At 42.9% G+C, this 21,091-nt stretch overlaps 1 protein-coding gene across 1 annotated transcript in view; it reads left to right on the top strand.

Moving 5' to 3' along the window:
- The window catches only part of KIN (Kin17 DNA and RNA binding protein), a 375,593-nt gene that overhangs the window by 268,441 nt on the left and 86,061 nt on the right, over positions 1 to 21,091 (top strand). The window contains exon 9 of the mRNA XM_069629676.1: positions 991 to 1,041. Coding sequence (XP_069485777.1) covers positions 991 to 1,041 — 51 coding nt within the window. The remainder of the gene's footprint in view (positions 1 to 990; positions 1,042 to 21,091) is intronic.

The raw sequence follows: 21,091 nt of genomic DNA, 5'->3' as shown, positions 1-21,091 counted from the left end.
TTAGTTCTTGGTCAAGTGTTATTGAAAAAGCCATGTTTTGAGCTATTTTCAAAATTGTAGAATTGTGGGGACATTCTGAGCCGATAGTGGGATTGAGTTCCAGAGGGTGTGGGTGTGTGACGAGAGAAGGATTGTTTGCAGGTCCTCTTTGCGGACGAGTTGTAATTCAAGCATGTCAGTCGAATTGTAGTCTGAGGAGCGTGTGCCACCTGTTTTCTGGAGCTTAGCCGCCGTAAGTGGTTTGCAACAACAGGACAACTTGTGCAAAGCAATGACCCATTTCATTACTCGTCATACATGATCTTCCTAGTATGTGTTCTTCTGATGGTTCTTGGTGTGTCCTTTATTGTAAAAGGTAAGTCATTTGGTGTTAGGTTTCATTTAGTTAGCATACAATGTTTATTTACAGTGTTCATCCGCCCAGGAAGTACCTTGTCGTATAGAAAGAAAACAGATGTATATGGTTACCAACTCAATTCTACCCATTTTATGGACCTTAGGGTGATATAGGGTTGCGTAAACCTGCCAGGATTTTAATCTTGACTCGCAGGTCAAACACAGATCCCTCTAGTAGTTGCATTAGCTCAATAAACCACAGGCCTGTGGCTACAGGATCACTCCAGAAAACAATTTCCTGCAGTTGAGTCTCATCCTTTTTTCCTGTTCTTTACCCGCGAACCTTAACTAGCACAGGCCTGCTCTTAAAGTATTTTTAGTTTTCATGACTTATACCGCATTCGCTATTGTATATATTTAGTTGTCCCTAATATCTGTGATGATCCATTGACCACGATATTTGAGAATGCCTTTTTTTTGTTATTGAGTAATTTTTATTTTTATTTACCCGTACACCAGTTTGTTTTAGTTCTTTTTTTTTTTTAGAGCACACCATTTTGAATTCATCCCCTTAGTCATCTTTCATTTTGTTGGGTAAATCTTTTATGATTTAGAACTGCGAAGCATTGAATTGACACGTTTCCTTGTTTTTAGATGGAGGAACAAAAGAAAAAAACATCAAGGACTGATTATTGGTTACAGCCGGTAAGTCAACTGCAAATTAGTGCAAACCGTTTTGTTGCTATAAAAAGACAATATTATTAAATCTGTCTAGAAGCTGGTAAATGTCAGCACTCACACGCTCACTCACAGAGATCAGTCTCCATACCACCTGCCACGTTTCAGATCATTGAAAGCAAAGAAGTAGCATAGAAGTACATATGCAACTGGCTTGCTATGGTCAAATATAACTCCTGCTGCGTGCCCACCTTCACACAGCATGCACATTCCACTCAGTAATAGATTTAAAAAAACAAATATGCCCTGGAAGGTAGACTTTTCCTTTGAGTATGTAAACGTTCAAAGATGGCTGATCGATTACACTGTGTTTTAAATAGGTTTGTCCAACAATACCCTTATCTAAACTAACATAAAACTCCACCAGCAGGGGAATACATACATACATATTATAAGAGAGGAGATAGATTCAATATTTGCACAAATTGTCTCATCACCAAGACTCAAGGATCACTGGTTATCCGGCACACTTAGTCCTGAAAAAAATAGACTGTATGCATTAATATATCAGAAACTCAAATTAAGTTTAGTCAAAAAATAATTCAATAATAAAACACATATAGAGCCAAACACAAAAACACAGTGGATAAAAAAACGAATACATAAAAAGTTCATCTAAAACAACCTCGCACAATTCAAACAACACAAATGACTGCTACATTCAACATTCTAAATGTGTCATGAAATAATCCTTTCTTATAATAATCTATTTTTTCAGGCCCAAATGTGCCAGATAAACAGCGAGTCTTGGTGATGAATGATCGACTACAGAACCATGTGTTAATGTTTGTGGAAGGGCTTTGCTCGTTAATGTGGTGGTGGAAACCCTTGTCAAATCCTTCAGGAATGTGTTTTTATCATTATGTGTGAAAAAAGACTGGTTTGGATATTCCTTCTTGTTTCTGGTTGTAGCTGAAACATGAACCAGAATGGACATGAGCTGCAGTCCTTTTCCAGCTAAATCCAAGCATTATTAGTATGGACTCCTCTGGTGAGAGTAATGCAGTGGAAGTCAACCAAGAGCAACATTTTTCCCATTTCCTTTCACAGATATGCCTTGTAGAACAGGCTCTGTATTTCTTCAAAATATTGACACATTTCTCAGTAAAATCTAGTTGGCCTCAGTGGGTAAGACGAGAAATTAAAAGGTTGCTGGTTCTGATGCTAGTCAACTGTTGTCCCTGGACAGAATAATCCATTGGCACCTGAGCATGATGGCGGGTTTCTGAGGCAGAACTGGGTCCCATATTTGCCTGGGCCAACCCAGTGGCTAGCAGATTTATTGTGGAACAATTTCTGCATGAGGCAAGGAATTGGGGGGAATTGGCACACACACAAAAGTACTCCACCAAGGTATAAAAGTCCTTCTCTGTTCTTTTTCAGTGAGAACCTGGAGGTGACATTCAGGCCTTTTTTGTTTCTCACATGCGGAACTGCCTATCTGAGGCTGGACCCAGCAAGTGCAGAATGGTGTCAATTGGTTGTTCAGAAATAATACTTGTTGCAGCTCCATGTATCACAACTTGAACCATCCCCCCACTGCTCTTCATTGCTAAGAGGTGCACAAGTAGCAAGAGAATATGGTGGGAGGGAGCCTGTTCCCATACAATTTAAACATTTGTTAGCTCTCTGCCGCTGTACATTATGGTCCTATTTGCAAGTATGGAAATTGTTTTGTTCAAGACAGATTTAGCCGGACAGCCCTTTTGTCCCGAATATATATTGAAAGCTAGTCCGGAATGGTCAAATTACTTTTTTCCCTCATTGGTGCACTCCCCACCCCACTGGGAAGCATCTATTATGGAGGCTACTTCACGCTATTGAGTCCTTGGCATACTATCTAAAACTCTGGTGAATGGGTTGTTATAGAGTCTAATATTAACTCTCTGTAATATTAAGGTATGTCGATATATGAACGATTTGACACAGGAAAGTAGCTTTACTTGGCACAAACACATCAAAAGGGACACAGGACACAAGTGTACATATAAGTTAAGAAAATAGACCCACAGATCTTGGATGCATTTAGGAACACAGCTGTGGGCAAATTGACAAAGCATGGGGAATAAAGAAGCAAAGCATACACAAAGGTGTGGAAACAAAGTGTGTGCAATTTAAATATCATGGACAAAAATCAGTAGACATCAGAAAAAATAAATCCTCTGTTTTTATCCCAAAAAACCTGTAATTGGACGAGTAACTAGAAAGCAACAAACCAAGGAACCTAGCGGAGGATGGTGGCCTAGTGTAATGTGCAAATATACTTTGATCTAGAGATGTTAGGGAGATTCATCCTTGTTCTGCTTCATCCCCTCTCCTAGCGAAACCCCCATCCCTTTTTGCTGGACTTCTGGACCTTTTTCTTTAAATCCTGAATGAGTGGAGCTTTTTCCACTTATTCATTCTTGTGGGCTCTGTCTTTTGGAACTCTATTCTTTGTATTCTACCTGTACTACTCCATAGCTCTTAAAGGCATCTGATTTTACTACAGCAGCACACAGCTCCTTATGGGCAGTGTTGCTGGGAACCCTTAGGATCCTCCTTTTAAGATAATTTTTCTATATCCTCAAGTAACTAATTAAAGCTAGAGAGATACTTAGTATCTCTCCCAAAACTCTGTAGTCTGAAGGATTGGCACACACAACCTTCAGTGGAGTGCCAAAGGGATAACTACTATCCCTCTTCTAGTTATGGCTGGTGGCAGTGGATGTGGTCTACCAACTATTGTGTAATTTCTATACTGCAGGCTATGTCCATTGCCTCGGTAGTGCACAATAGGGGCACCCAAGTACCAACTTGGGCCGCCCTTCTTTTATTTCCATTAGTAGCGTGGTTGTCCTTGTTAGGACAGTATTTCTGAAGTCCAACTAAGGGCTTCGTAAAACCATTCAACTGAGACAGTGCAAGACTCCACTCTTAGTATAAGGCTGTACCACCTGAGTTCATGGTAGCGTAGACAGAGCAGCCAGGCGTATCTTAGGAGGGAGAGGGGGTTTAGAATCAGTTAATGTTAAAAGACAATTGTACCGTGCACTATCACCACCGGAGTGGTACCCTGGCGCTCTGGCAGCTCTGAAAAGGGGAGGGGGGGTGAGTTAGTGGGAGTAAGCTGGAAAAGTGCTAGAGAGCAGTGATGTGCTGTTGGCAGCCTCAACCCGGTTAACACCGTTTGCTGGGCTTGGGGTGTTTTCTGGTCGGTAGCCATCGTGTGCTGTTGTGCGAGTCGATGTGTGGTTTGTTTTGTTGTTGCAATGTAGTGAAGTTTGCGCGGATTGTTGTGTTATAGGCTTGAGGTTGTGTTTGGTTAGAGTTTGAGAGGTGTATGCAGAGGGGTAAAATTGTTAGTGGATTGGTTAATTGGCGTTGGTGTCTGGAAGCAAAGCACTAAACTTCCATATTGTCTCCAGGTGGGTTGTGGAAGCATCTCTGCACCGCCATCCAGATCTGGGACCAGCCAACACCCACAGTCCCTTCCACACATGATGCCCACCCATGTTCATAACCGTGTCCAAGTTCGGCCCCAGCCAGCTCCGTCAAACCTGTCTGTATGCTGGGCAAGCAGGTATTTCTGTCCAGATCTGGCCCAGATAATATTCCTGATCCAGTCAATACGCAGCATCAGTCAAACAACGATACTCCATCCAGATGTGGCAGTGGTCGGCATTGTCTTATCCAGCTGCTCACGCAAGCTACCGCTCACAGCCCATTAGAGGCGTGGCAAAAATATCATGGACAAAAATCAGTAGACATCAGAAAAAATAAATCCTCTGTTTTTATCCCAAAAAACCTGTAATTGGACGAGTAACTAGAAAGCAACAAACCAAGGAACCTAGCGGAGGATGGTGGCCTAGTGTAATGTGCAAATATACTTTGATCTAGAGATGTTAGGGAGATTCATCCTTGTTCTGCTTCATCCCCTCTCCTAGCGAAACCCCCATCCCTTTTTGCTGGACTTCTGGACCTTTTTCTTTAAATCCTGAATGAGTGGAGCTTTTTCCACTTATTCATTCTTGTGGGCTCTGTCTTTTGGAACTCTATTCTTTGTATTCTACCTGTACTACTCCATAGCTCTTAAAGGCATCTGATTTTACTACCGCAGCACACAGCTCCTTATGGGCAGTGTTGCTGGGAACCCTTAGGATCCTCCTTTTAAGATAATTTTTCTATATCCTCAAGTAACTAATTAAAGCTAGAGAGATACTTAGTATCTCTCCCAAAACTCTGTAGTCTGAAGGATTGGCACACACAACCTTCAGTGGAGTGCCAAAGGGATAACTACTATCCCTCTTCTAGTTATGGCTGGTGGCAGTGGATGTGGTCTACCAACTATTGTGTAATTTCTATACTGCAGGCTATGTCCATTGCCTCGGTAGTGCACAATAGGGGCACCCAAGTACCAACTTGGGCCGCCCTTCTTTTATTTCCATTAGTAGCGTGGTTGTCCTTGTTAGGACAGTATTTCTGAAGTCCAACTAAGGGCTTCGTAAAACCATTCAACTGAGACAGTGCAAGACTCCACTCTTAGTATAAGGCTGTACCACCTGAGTTCATGGTAGCGTAGACAGAGCAGCCAGGCGTATCTTAGGAGGGAGAGGGGGTTTAGAATCAGTTAATGTTAAAAGACAATTGTACCGTGCACTATCACCACCGGAGTGGTACCCTGGCGCTCTGGCAGCTCTGAAAAGGGGAGGGGGGGTGAGTTAGTGGGAGTAAGCTGGAAAAGTGCTAGAGAGCAGTGATGTGCTGTTGGCAGCCTCAACCCGGTTAACACCGTTTGCTGGGCTTGGGGTGTTTTCTGGTCGGTAGCCATCGTGTGCTGTTGTGCGAGTCGATGTGTGGTTTGTTTTGTTGTTGCAATGTAGTGAAGTTTGCGCGGATTGTTGTGTTATAGGCTTGAGGTTGTGTTTGGTTAGAGTTTGAGAGGTGTATGCAGAGGGGTAAAATTGTTAGTGGATTGGTTAATTGGCGTTGGTGTCTGGAAGCAAAGCACTAAACTTCCATATTGTCTCCAGGTGGGTTGTGGAAGCATCTCTGCACCGCCATCCAGATCTGGGACCAGCCAACACCCACAGTCCCTTCCACACATGATGCCCACCCATGTTCATAACCGTGTCCAAGTTCGGCCCCAGCCAGCTCCGTCAAACCTGTCTGTATGCTGGGCAAGCAGGTATTTCTGTCCAGATCTGGCCCAGATAATATTCCTGATCCAGTCAATACGCAGCATCAGTCAAACAACGATACTCCATCCAGATGTGGCAGTGGTCGGCATTGTCTTATCCAGCTGCTCACGCAAGCTACCGCTCACAGCCCATTAGAGGCGTGGCAGAAACAATTACTTCTAGGTGCGGCACCTGCTGTCATTCACAAATCTATTCGTGCCTAGCCAATGTCCACAACTTAGTTCAAGTGTGGCAACTGTTAACATTCACACAACTCTATTCATATGATACCTGGTAGCGTTTATGGAGTGGGAGAGGTTGTTGGAAGGAGCTTTCCAGGGATGCTAATTTCTGTCCTCATGGGGTGTCGCTTGTGTCCTAATTAACTTAGCGTTGTCTCTCTTGTTATTGTAGGAGTTTCCCCTTGTCGGTTCTGGGTGTGGTCTGTGTCTTCCTAAATTCTGTCATCCTGTTCTTTTTGTTTCCTGTTTAGTTGTTTAGTTTTTTTCAATTTGAATCAGCAGTGTTGAGCCAGGTTTTTAGTAGTTTTATGAATTGTAGGTGGTCTTTGGGGATTCTGATTTCTTTCGGGAAGTTGTTCCAGGTTTTTGCAGCTAGGTTGGAGAAGGAGCCCTCTAGTTTTTTCTTGAGGTATGGTTTTTGTTCCAGGTGGATTTTGTTGATTGACCTGAGCAGTCTTGTAGATTTTCTTTTGAAGGAATTCAGGTCCGTGTCCGCTGATTGCCCTGTGTGTTATGCACATTATTTTGAAGATGATGCGATGTTTGGCTGGGAGCCAATGTAGTATTTTCAGTGCTGGAGGGATGTGCTCTCTTCTGGATAGTTTGAGCAGGAGTCTGGCTGCTGCATTTTGGATGCATTGTAGTTTCTTCAGGAGGTATTCTGGCATCCCGAGATAGAGGCTGTTTGCGTAGTCGATTCTTGACAAGATGAGGGCGACGATTGTGAGTGTTTTGTGGGTGAAGGTGAGGAAAGGTAAGATTCTTCTTGTGTGAAGGAGGAAGAAGCATTTATTTATTATTGCGTTTATAACAATGAACTTGTAATACAAATGGTCCAAAGAAACACTATGTATTTAAATAAATCATTTCCTTTTATAATACCAGTAGGCCCAGATAAATCTTGGGGGAAATGAGTACTATCACAGATCATATAAACACATTATAGAAAAGCACAACACTATGCTTGAAGGTACACAGACCAAAGCATATAACCTAATTTGGAACACCTAACAGGAGTTCTACGGAAGTCAAAACCAATCATTTTTTTTCAGTAATATAAGGGTAGTAGATCCTAGCAGTTTTACTGTGACGCTCCGCAAGAAATCACATGGTAATATCAACTGGACAATATACTTTTCTGATCTTGTGAAACACAGATTCTAGGAACAGTATAAACCTATAACTCTGATTCAGGATTACACAGTTATTCTAGGGGAGTTGGACCTCGTGGTATAATATTCCATTACAATTGCTTTTCAGTTCACAGACTAAGGAAAGCAGTAACTGTAACTTATTTTAGGATAACATAGTTATAATCAAGGTAAGTTAAACCTATACACTTTTTACAGGTGCTATAAGCAACGTAAAGGCAGGTATAAACCTAAGACTGTTTTTTTGTCTGCCTACAACAGACCAGGGAAGCAAAACCCAGTGTTGCACTTCTTGAATTTCTCAAAGTTATTCTAGGTAGGTAACACCTAATGCAGACTTATTCCGGACAGGCTAACAGCAAGTCAGGGGAAGCAAGACCCAGTTGGGGGACACTCATGCATTTATCCTAACCGGAGTAGTGAAGTCAAACCAACAGCAATACTTTTTGGAAGAGGCACAACCACATCACAGGTGAGTATCCTTACATCTACTTTCTGTTAGATTGGCGAAACGGTTTCTAAGGTAAGTAAAACAACCTTTATATATACTTTTCAGTATGGCAGAACATTTCCAAGGTAAGTCATCATTTTTGTAACTGTTCACTCAGTTAGTTACTTACCATCTTCTTTTGCAGGTAAGTAACTTTTAAACATGTTTTCTTTTTTGTAGGCAAAAGGCCCAATCCTTAGACGTCTTTCTCTTATTCATGGAGCATGAGTGTTCTCAGTGGCAGAATGGGGGGTCTCTATGATCTAGTGTCCAACAGGCAGGTCAGGATAGGTTCTTAAGTAGCAAATGTCAGAGTTATTAAGGAAGACTGTTAGAACAAGTAAGTACTTTACTTTTAGAGTTAGTTGAGGACCTAGCGGCTTCAGAGAAGACACCCTAGAAGGATTCCAGCAGGGGCCTGGGTGCACGGGACGAGTGGACTCCCAATCACAGAAAACACCCCAAAACTACACAGGAATCACAAGAGACTTAAGGTAAGTAAATACCCAAGCCAGCACAGTACCTCACCACAGAAGATTTTGCAGCAGGAGGACTTCAGGATCTGCAGCCAAAAATGTGATTGTTGAATTCCTTCATCCAGAAGACAGAAGACAGGACACTGGAAGGACTTTTGCCAAAATGGCCTCTATCTTTTTTTTTCCGTCATTTTAGTGTTCCTTGTCCTTTCTTGTTCCTTCCCCTGACATCCAGGGCAGGAAATTCCTTTGTGTGATTTTTATCTTTGGCAGGAATCTCCAGAGTGTCTGTGAAGGCAGGAAGCGAGGGAGGTATCCAAAACCCTGCAGCCCTTTGTTTTACAGCCTGACTGCGAGAATCCAGTTCAAATTGGAAGGGTGGCTGTCCTGAAATGACTGCCAAATCCCAAGTCTGAATGTTTTGTGGCTGTTTGATTGGCTGGGTTCCTGCATAAAGGCCCGATCCTGGAAGCTTTAGTGGTAGTTGAACACTGGAACCAAAACCGAAGAGAAAGATGAAGAAACCACAGCTGAGAAGATTTCCAGTGACCGGAGAGCGTGCTGTGTAACCGGAGCCAGCTATAGCCCTTTCTTCCAATCGACATGGGGACTCTGAAAACGACAACCACTACCCAGAGCCTGGTGAGACTAGACTGAAGATGACCTGCATTTTTAGGCATCCCACGCCATGCTGCGACCGTGCAGGGCTGCAATACCCCAATACCTGGGACCTTGAGCCATTGTGCGGTGCATGGTCTTCCAAATTCCAAGGAACTTCATGGGCATCCTGCTGGATCTCCAGAGGCACGATTCAGGTCTGAAAAGTCCCCTCGCCAGAGTGCTGGACCTTGTAAACGATGAGAATCTGACCAGCGATATTCTGTCTTCGGTGCTTCTGAAAAGGCGCCAAATCCACAGAGCTGCATCAAGCCGTGAGGAAACTCTTGCCTGGAACCTTCTCCTCAGATCCCTGCTGCAAATGTCCTTCCAAAGTCCTGTCTTCCGTCTTCTTGACAAAGGAATCCATTGACCTGGTTTTTGGCTGCAGATCCTGAAGTCTTCCTGCTGCAACTCTTATTCTTTGCTGAGGTACTGTGTTGGCTGGGGTATTTTACCTACCTTAAGCCTTTCTGATTTCTATATAGCTTTGGGGTGTTTTCTGTGATTGGGAGGCCACTCATCCAGTTCACCCAGGCCTACTGCAGAATCCTCCTACTGTGTTTTCTCTGAAGTCCCTGTACCCTCAACTAATTATAAAGTAGAATATTTGTTTGAACAGTCTTCCTCTGGCACTCCGATGTTGCCTGCAACTGAACCCTTTCTCATGCTGCCTAAACCTGGCACCTAGACCACTAGGGTCCCTCTACTGCCTCTGAGTGAACTTGAGTTATAGAATAAGGGAAGGACTGGATAAGAAAAGAATAACGCCAGTTCAAAATGTACTTACTTGTAAAAGATGTTGGTTGGCAACTGTAACTTTGAGAGTGAAGAGTTACAAATGTTCTTACTTACCTTCACTGTGTGTTGCACTATTCTGAAACGTATGTATAGGGTTAATTTACTCACCTGTGAATTGCTTGTGCCTCTTCCCTGAAAATAACGCTGTTGGTTTCACTTTACTATTCCTGTTAGGATACATGTATGAGTGTCCCCAATTGGCTTTTGCTTCCCCTGACTTGCTGTTAGCCTATCCAGAATAAGTCTGCCATAGGTTATACTTACCTTTAAGTTTCTGATAGCCCCTTTAAAAAGGTAATGGGTTTTACTCACCTTGTGTTAGCTGTGTGCCATCCTAAAACAAGTTAGTTATTGCTCATCTCAATCTGTATTCCACTGATCTTAAAAAGCAACTGTAATAGAATATTACAACATTAGGTTTTGCCTGCCTAGAATAGATGTGTGCCATTCCTGAAAAGTGTTTCTTTAGGTGTAGCTGACCTTGGTCTGCCTGGTGCATACATAATTAGTGTAAAGTGTTCTTGCTTATCTAGCTGAAAAGCAGCTGTAATTGTATATTACACCAAAAAAGGTCGTACTCACCAAGTATAACTGTGTGTTATAACAAAAGTAGTAGAGGTATATACTGTTCCTTGAATCTATGATCCACCATTCAGAAAAGTATATTTGCAACTTGGTTGACTGTGATTTCCTTGTTGAGTGTCACTGCAGAACTGACAGGGTCTACTACCCTTGTATTACAGAAAGTAATCTATGCACCTACCCCCCTATAAATACTGTTGGGTGTTCTAAGTAAGGTCTGTGCTTTGACCTGTGTATTTAAACACTTAAGTGCCAAGGACGAGTATGCTGGTCCCTTTTTCATAGACTTACATAATAGCCTGGCACTTAAGGGGTTGATTAAAGCATAGTGTTGTGTTTTTATAATGTGTTCATATGCTTTATGATAGTACTTACTGTGAGAATCCTGAAGGTATCTCCCTGTCTAGTCCACGCGGATCTGGCATCCAGGTGGCCAGGACATGGCCATCACTTTTGGATCCAGTTTCTGGGGGTGGACCAGTGCAGGAGGATCACCTGGATGGTGGGCCCTTGGGGAGTAGGAGTGGGACACAGACGGCTGAGATGCGGTATCCCCCTTCTTTAAACACCTTTTCCCGATCTTACCACGTAGGATATTCCAAAACGCTGCCCCCCGCCCTTTCTGACACAAACACTTTCGCAGAGCACGAAAAATGGACTAACACTAGAGCCGTTTCCTGACATGTCCCAATACAAGGGTCAGGCAATTGATCAGAATCACACACAACTGACAGCCCTTTTACTTCCCCAAAGGGAAAATAGGTGGAGCACTACAGCACACCATGAGCAAGGCAGACCGCATGATGTGAGAGCTAACTCAGCACGGCAGTTCAATGAAGGAGAAAGACGGCACAAGCCGAGAGGATACCAAGGGGAGAAGTGACCTTGCCCTTATTGACAAAGACCCGTGAAGCCTTAAGAGAAGGAATTTTAAGACTGCAAACAATATCCAGCTTGTGTTGCAGCAGATGTCAATGGTACCCGGGCGCTGCCTCAGTTGACAGCCAAGCCTAGGAGAGACGCATAGCCCAATGGTACCTGCCATGTCTCTACAGACAAGAAAGCAAAGCAGTTCATCACAGCCGGAGAGTCAAGTGGAGAGCTGATAAAGAAACCGAACTGTGTTGAACGAAAGTAGCAAGCGGCTAATTGAACTTTAAATGAACAAAGAACTATTAATATATGGAAGGCAGCATAACAGAATCAAACACCACTTGGGTGTTCACAAGAGAATCGCTAGGCGATTACCGTGCTGTTGAATTACAGTAACCAGAAGGCCTTCGGACAAGGCAGAAGGGAGTCAAAGTGGTCATACAGGGTTTTTGTCAAATCCTCCGTACAGTTGAAAGTCTGACTGGCAGATGATTAGGAAACTAAGGAAAACAAATGCTGCATGGTAAAGAGTGTTCTAGCAGTGCGTTGAAAAGGTTGGCAAGAGTGAACACGGTGGAGGGTTGCTAACAAGAGGGGACAAAATCTGAAGTCCCATGAACATTGTGTTGACGGGCGTGAACCCGAAGGAGGGAGGTTGGAAATTGAAAAGGGGTCAGAATCCGAAGGAGGGAGATGCAGGGGTGGAAAATCATCACCCTAACTACCATATGAAAAGAACTGTTTAATTGAGTTGTCGAGTACGTCTGTGAGGGTTTTGCGCCTGGAAAAGGGGGTCCCAGTGGTGAAGTAGTCTCCCAAAGCCATACGAGGAACATAACATTTGTGTTTGTAGGTTGAAACTACCGGGCCCTCGAAGGCAAGAGACTTTTTATTGAAAGGAGACTTTAACTGTCGAAGAACCTGATTGCTGGAGCGTAACTGTCGGCTCGTGCTGGGAAAGCTCGAGTGTGTACTGTTCTCAGGAGACCCGTCTTGTCCCGTGCTGAAAACGTGGGGAAGGGAGACCCCTGGCAATCACATCCTGACTTATTATTTGTGAGCACTTCCTTCTTTATTGAAAACGATATCCCACACTCTTTCTATAATTTGTTGTAAGGATTTGGCAATAGGTTTTATTTTTGTGTGGGCCTTTTTACTTTGACAAGACGCCAAATGACATATTTTTCATTTGATGGTCGACGCTTGCTCCCATCTTAGATTTAGGTTTAGGCTAGCCGTTTTTCCACCCTCCATTTATAGTTTAATAAACTCCCTTGAACTGTGATCTCTTGTGTCTATCTTTACTGTTGCCACCATGAGTTCCTTACATATGGTGTAAGGAGTGGGATGTGACTCAATTGAAACAAATTGGGGAACCCTACAATTTCAAAAACTTAGTCAGAGAGCCTCTAACCCTTTCATCGCCACCAAGGAATCAATGGGGTTTAACTGTAGCAGTAGGGACGCTATTATTCCCCCTGGGAAAAGATAAATTATTCCTAAGGATTTAGTTTTGATACCCCCTCTGGGGGTGCTACGTCCGACTAGCCCCAAAATCTGGCTTAGCATGGAAGTGTGGGCTAGATGTTTTAGCAGGCGTTATTGATCCCGACTTCAGGGGACACGTGAAGGTTCTTTTACAGAAGCATGGAGAAGTCCCTTTTGAGGTACGTCGAGGAGATCAGATTGCTCGGGGAATTTTGGAAAGAGCTTTATTCCCTCAATTTAAAGATAGTGAACCAGATAAAACAGATTGAGGTCACTTAGGCTTTGGGGAAGCTGATAAAGCTCTTTATCGAAGAAAGGAAGGGAGACAAACCTACCATCTATCCCGAACTGGCCTTTGCCCAGTGAAATTATCCAGTCCTTGCTGAAGCTTTTTTACAAGCCATTCCGGAAGAGCAGGGCAATGAAAAGGGCAGTCCCTTTTTTCTTCTTAAAACAAGGGTTACTTTACAGGAGAGAAACCTCCACCGAAGGTTTGATAAAAGCCCAATTAGTAATACCCAAAAGTCATGGAAAGGTTGTGCTAGGGATCCCACATTCCCATTTTACTGGAGGGTATTTAGGACAGTTTAAAACACACACGTACATTAGTGGGAAATGTTATTGGCCAGGGATCCATGCCGATAAAAAACTTTCATCCAGACATGTGAAATATGCCAAAAGTCCAGCACGCACATCCCATTACTTGCCCCTCTGAACATGTTACCGATCGTAGAAGTCCCCTTTTCTAGAATTGACATGGACATAATAGGACCTCTAGAGACCTCTAAATTGGGCAATAAATATGTCCTAGCCATCGTAGACTATGCAACCCGATATCCTGAGGCATTCCCAATGTAAAGATAACACCACCCAGCAGATCCTTAAGCATCTTCTACCCTATTGCTACATGGTTGGCTTGGCCAAAGAAATACTAACAGACCAAGGTTCACATTTTATGAGTAAGCTTATGGCTGAAGTGAAAGAGCTACTCCACATCACTACCGTGCGAAATTCTGTGTACCATCTACAAACCGATGACATGGTATAAGGATTCAATAAGACCTTAAAACAAATTTTACAGAAATTACTAGACAAGGACAGGAAGGACTGGGACCGGATGATCCCATGGGCATTATTTGCCATAAGGAACCCCCCCCCCCCACCCAAGCTTCCACAGGTTTCTCTCCCTTCGAATTGCACTACAGAAGAGAATCCAGGGATGTCTTGGACATTCTCTGAGAAACCTGGGAAGAACGCGAGGAGGCCCCCATTCCAATTCTCACAAACCACCACTCGAATGCGAGAACACATGAAAATGGTCTGAGACTTAATTTGTACTACTATGGGGAAGGCTCAAAGTCAACAAAAGGCTGCTTATGATGTAAAGTAGATTTAAGATCATTCTCCGCAGGACAGAAAGTACTGGTCCTCTTGCCCACTTCAGAAAACAAACTTGTCTCCAAGTGGCACAGACCTTATGAGATAATGTATAAACTAGCCCAAACAAACAGAAAGTCCACTTATACCATATAAACCTCTTGAAAGCATGGAAGGAGAACCCGTCAGCCACCCATGCCAAAGTACTAGCCTGTCTGGTTTCTGAGGACATAGACAACTTTGACGTAATTCCTTCCAAGTTGTCGGTCCAACAGCAAAGATGTAGTGATCTCATTTCCGTTTGTATTCTCAGAGAAACCAGGAAGTGTAAAAGGTACATACCATTAGATCAGAACACCTAAAGGTAAAGTGGTTCATCTAAAGCCATATCGACTTCCAGAAGCCCGTAAACAGATGGTGATTGAGGAAGTCAAATAGTGATCGAGGAAGTCAACAAAATGTTGAAAGCCAATATCATTGAGCTCTCCTCAAGTCCATGGTCCTCTCCTATCATGTTAGTCGCAAAACTTGACCGTTCCTGGAGATTCTGCATAGACTTCCGTCAAGTCAATACCATCTCGGACTTTGATGCCTATCCCATGCGACGCATTGATGACGTAATTGATAAACTCGGAACAGCCACCTATTTATCCACCCTAGATTTAACCAAAGGGTAGTGGTCTGTTCCCGTATATAGCCAGATAAAGGAAAAAAAAATCGTTCTCAACGTCTTTAGGACTATTCCAGTTTAAAGTCCTCCCTTTTATCCTACACGTTGCACCAGACACTTTCCAATGCCTCATGGATGGGATCCTACAGCCCTACTTTGATTTCTGTGGAGCCTATATGGAAGATATTGTCATTTATAGTAAGACTTGGGAGGATCATCAATTCCACCTTTATACCACCATGAAGGTCCTCAGAAACGCTGGTGTTAGGGAGAATTCTCTTATAAGGCTACTTTCCCAAACCTAGTGAGTCCCCCAGCAGCTTTGCTGGATTTTTGGGTTTTTTTTTTCTCCTGCTAAGAGTGATACTCTTTTTCTCCCGCTCTTAGGCATGATTTGAGGGTATGTCTTTGACTTATTGTGTGCTTATGGGCTATGGGGTCTTTTTATTCCATAGGGTATTATCTGTTTTAGTGTATGTGTTACACGGCACCCTCAGTGCAGTAACACAGGGGTGTCATAGTGACCCCCAAACATAGACTCCATACCCTGGGACTGACTACTGTCTCCCAGGGCATGTAAAGTCACCATTGGCTTACTAGTCCAAAATTGTGAACAGAACCAGTACAAACCATCATATGGTGGAAGTACTGGAAGGGGTTAATTAGATTGCCCCTGGGTCTGTTTCCAAGGGGGGCACTGTCCAGTTCCCCCTTGTCGAGTTTCTGGCTGGTGGCAGTGGTTACCACGCGAAATATTCCACCGGAATATTTCCTATGGGATTTTCCCATTGACTTTAAACGCACCACTTTTTGGTGCAATGTTAAAGATACCGCCGGTTTATTTATTTAATATAAAATCACCGGTTGGGTCTTTTCGCCAGAACTCTTTTCTAAAATGGTGTTTGTGTCCGTCTCTGTAACTCCAACCAAGGTCGGGCCCTTTGTTCCACTTTTTTGCGGGCTTCTCCACAGAAGCCCTCCAACTGGTGCCACTCTGTCTGGGTTCCACAGGATGTGTGGGTGGGGGAATTGGCACCCTGGACTGCGTTGCCTTAGCAACTCAAGTCGCACTCTGTTCTGATTGGGCCAGTGGTGAGCCGCCCGGCTCACCACTTAGCATGTATGAGTGACAGCTAGGCTGTTGAATGGGGGTTTTTCTGTATAAAAGCAGGGCTTTTGGGACTGGAACTTCAGAAGTCGCCACAGGAGCTAAGAAATCCAAAGAGGGGAGAAGCTGAGCCATCTGCAACAACGACACCACCGGTGGAGCTCTGCTGCAACAACCTCACCACTTTCCCGATGACAAGAGAAGATCTTCTGCTGAAAGAGTCTTCTTCCTCTGAGCTGGTGGGATCAACCAGTTCTCCATTCGCCTTCCAGGACGTCTCTTGGTCGAATCGCCAGCGCCAAGCACCCCGGCGGCCGGATAGCCAAGTTTCACCACTGTGACCGCGAATAAAAGGTACGCACCTTTTTACCGAACAAACTCTGCGGCTGGTCTCTTCCCTGGGCAGTGCAACGACTGCAAGTTTCCTCCTCGACGAGATCTTCTCTTCCCCTGGTCGAAACCACGAACTGCACCCGCTGCCAGGAACAACTGCCACCGCTGGAGCTTCATCAACTTTAAAGGTACTGTGTTCCACCTGTCCTCCTTTTCTACGGTTTGCTAAAGGTGACCCTTAAATCCTTGGCTTTCCAACTGGGTTGGCCCCCAGACCTTCTAACTTTACCTTCTGAATCAACCCAACCTCTTTTGAACAATTTTTGCAAAGACTTGAATGCATTTCTAAACTGTGTGATCTTGGGCCATTTCATCATGCTCCATTTAAAGTGGGCCTGGCCTATGAACTTTGGCTCTACAGTAGACTCTGCCTTCACTAACTTGTTTTGGTCTTAGAAAAGTGTTGGGAACTGTTATATTTTCATGACCTAGAAAGCAAAAAAAGTGGGCACCACTATACAATGTTCACGTTTCTCAAATATTTGTTTCTGTGAAGAAGTTCGAATTCTCTGAAAATTCCTTGTCAATAAATTAAAAAAGGAGCTGGCTGTGACGAATAAGGAGACACCCTAATTCAAAATACACAGGAAGCAAAAGACCAAGTGGAATACAAGGTCATACAGCCGCTCTCTCAAAAGACCCAATAAGGGTATAGAAGTAATGTAAACTCTCCAAAGCTTGGTAAATTCCAAAGTAAGATGTTTGCATATTCAAAAATGATGATAATAATAAGAGTTCAGTGATTTTTCATAAAGACTTTTATCAGCAAATGATTTTGTGAAAAAAATAATGCGTCTCTTGGTGTGAGGCGTCACTAATATCTTCTTAGTGAGGAAGAAAAAAGCCACTAGCATTTTACATCAGACCAAAACATTTTTTGCCAATGCATTTCGGATTTACAAATCCTTCGTCGGGGCAAGTCTGTAATTAACATGTATGATTTCATAACATCCAAAGGACAGTGTATCACAATGTACATTCACATAAAAAATGTAAATAACATGTAAATAACATACCAATCATTGTAGTAGTAGAAGAAGCCGAAATTGATCGATACATAAAAGATAAAATAGAAAAAGAAAAAGAACGAGCAATAAGAAGTCTGTTAGTAATGAGGTTGGCGGTGACAAGAGATGCAACACGCATTTACCTGAGAAAATGGCAGAATGCTTGCATGGGAAGTGGCTTGGTGAACCGAACCATGAGGTGGGCAGAAAGCTTCCCAGACAAAATCAGCGCCGAGGCGCAGCTAGGCTGCAATGTAAGAAAGACATTGTAAGAAACCCGGGTGGGATCCGTGTGGACAGTATGTGTCATAGCATCCGGGGGCTTACCATAAGGACAGCGAGGAGACGGACTGTTCCTCTCGCTTGCCGGCGTGTAACTGCGTTGTTCGCATCGGAGCGTTGCCCAGACAACGCTCCTTAAATAAACCACGTGGCCGCGGCCTGGGACAAATGACTGCATATGGGTTTCTGAGCAACTGTACAGAGCTATAAACTAATTATTAGCCTTGATGGGAATATGTCAAGAATTATGGAAACAAAATAATATAATGTAAAAAACGAGGAAAGTAAAAAGCATAGAGATAAAAGAAATACTCAAACAAGGAAAAAATCATAAGTGGACAACTTATAACAGGAGTGAAAAAAGTGAGAGAAAGTGAACGATACTAACAAGGAGAGAGTCATCAAAGGGAAATAGTGAATACAAAAGAGCCCAAAGGAATGCTGGGCTGCTTGAAGGAAGTTGCAAAGTAAGCACATGGTAATAAAATCTACATCAACATTAATATATATATGTCCTAACTGGACCGTGTCGTCGAACGACGGCATCTGAGGCTGTATTATACAGTCATAGGAAAAACCAGCGGATAGATTAGTTACATGAGCCATTATTCAAGTACCACCCCACTGTAATGGTGTCGTCGCCAGACGGCACCTTGGGTCCCAGACAAAAGTCCAGGAAACACAGCGGGGTGGCCTCGGTCCATAACACATAAGGTATAGTGCAGCATATAGTAGCTAGAAACATATACCTAAAAGCAGAGAAATTACAAAATTATAGAAAACAATGATAATTAATCTCCTCGTTGATCCCATTGGGAACCAGACTCCCAAGTTTGTCAATCCAAAATGACTCCCTGCGATTCAGCCGCTGGTTAAGGTCTTCATGTGGGCTGTTTCTTGTGAGTACCTCCAAAACCACAAACCTAATCTGAGTCAAATTATATCCATTTTCCAACCAGTGTCGTGCTACGGTAGAGTTTGTGTTAGCATTTCGAATACATGAACGATGCTCATTCCACCTTGTTTTGGCCATTCTTGTGGATTGGCCCACATAGAATTTTCCACACGAGCATTTAATGCCATAAATTATGTTGGTGCTGTCACAGGTACCATAGTTTTTTTAGCAAAATCTTTTTCCCTGTTCTGGGATGGTTAATGGAATTACCCTTGATAACTAAATTGCAGTTAGTACAGTTCAGACAAGGGTATGTGCCCGTCCGTTGGGTTATCGGTTCCTTAAGGGGTGGTCTTGTGTGCACAAGTTCATCTCTCAAATTCCTGCTCCGTTGGTAGGCAAACACTGTCAGTTCTGTGAATAAACTTTGTACTCTGATATCATTTCTAAAGATCCCCCAGTGCTTACTGATCGTTTTCTTAATTCTGTTACTCTGAATAGAAAATTTAGATACAAATACAGGTGTTTTCAGTTCTCTCTTCTTTATAGGATTTTGGGTAGATAACAAGGTCTCTCGTGCCAGGCTGTTGACCCTAGCTGATGCTGTATCAAGTTCTGCTTGTTTGTAGCCCCTGGCTAGAAATTTCTCTTTCATGATCTGTTGTTGGGCTAAACAGTCATCAGGGTCGCTAACAATCTTCTTAACCCTTAGGAGTTGACTATATGGGAGATTCTTGAGTAAACTGGGCTGGTGAAAACTCAGACGATGTAAAAGGTTGTTGCGATCAGTTGGTTTACGGAAGATTGAGGTGCTGTTTCCTGGACTTTTGTCTGGGACCCAAGGTGCCGTCTGGCGACGACACCATTACAGTGGGGTGGTACTTGAATAATGTCTAATGTAACTAATCTATCCGCTGGTTTTTCCTATGACTGTATAATACAGCCTCAGATGCCGTTGTTCGACGACACGGTCCAGTTAGGACATATATATATTAATGTTGATGTATATTTTATTACCATGTGCTTACTTTGCAACTTCCTTCAAGCAGCCCAGCATTCCTTTGGGCTCTTTTGTATTCACTATTTCCCTTTGATGACTCTCTCCTTGTTAGTATCCTTCACTTTCTCTCACTTTTTTCACTCCTGTTATAAGTTGTCCACTTATGATTTTTTCCTTCGTTTGAGTATTTCTTTTATCTCTATGCTTTTTACTTTCCTCGTTTTTTACATTATATTATTTTGTTTCCATAATTCTTGACATATTCCCATCAAGGCTAATAATTAGTTTATAGCTCTGTACAGTTGCTCAGAAACCCATATGCAGTCATTTGTCCCAGGCCGCGGCCACGTGGTTTATTTAAGGAGCGTTGTCTGGGCAACGCTCCGATGCGAACAACGCAGTTACACGCCGGCAAGCGAGAGGAACAGTCCGTCTCCTCGCTGTCCTTATGGTAAGCCCCCGGATGCTATGACACGTACTGTCCACACGGATCCCACCCGGGTTTCTTACATTGCAGCCTATCTTCGCCTCAGCGCTGATTTTGTCTGGGCAGCTTTCTGCCCACCTCATGGTTCTGGTTCACCAAGCCACTTCCCATGCAAGCATTCTGCCATTTTCTCAGGTAAATGCGTGTTGCATCTCTTGTCACCGCCAACCTCATTACTAACAGACTTCTTATTGCTCGTTCTTTTTCTTTTTCTATTTTATCTTTTATGTATCGATCAATTTCGGCTTCTTCTACTACTACAATGATTGGTATGGTATTTACATGTTATTTACATTTTTTATGTGAATGTACATTGTGATACACTGTCCTTTGGATGTTATGAAATCATACATGTTAATTACAGACTTGCCCTGACGAAGGATTTGTAAATCCGAAATGCATTGGCAAAAAATGTTTTGGTCTGATGTAAAATGCTAGTGGCTTTTTTCTTCCTCACTAAGAAGATATTAGTGACACCTCACACCAAGAGACGCATTATTTTTTTCACAAAATCATTTGCTGATAAAAGTCTTTATGAAAAATCACTGAACTCTTATTATTATCATCATTTTTGAATATGCAAACATCTTACTTTGGAATTTACCAAGCTTTGGAGAGTTTACATTACTTCTATACCCTTATTGGGTCTTTTGAGAGAGCGGCTGTATGACCTTTTATTTTCATGACCTGCCTTTTTCTCTCCCTTTAACTTAATTATTGGAGTGCCATCTAAGTTACGCGCTCGCATCTGTTTTTACAAATAGTGGTGTTTTGACTTAGACTTGTCTAATAATTCTTAAGGAAGGTGTGTATACCTTTCTGATTGTGTTTGAACTTGCTTTGATTTATAGTGCTAGTGTATTTCTTTAAGTGTGTGTT

This window comes from Ambystoma mexicanum, chromosome 12 (assembly GCF_040938575.1).
Source record: "Ambystoma mexicanum isolate Mex_15411 chromosome 12, UKY_AmexF1_1, whole genome shotgun sequence".
NCBI lineage: Eukaryota > Metazoa > Chordata > Amphibia > Caudata > Ambystomatidae > Ambystoma > Ambystoma mexicanum.
The sequence above is the reverse complement of the archived record's forward strand: the minus strand, read 5'-3'. Positions and strand labels throughout refer to the sequence as shown.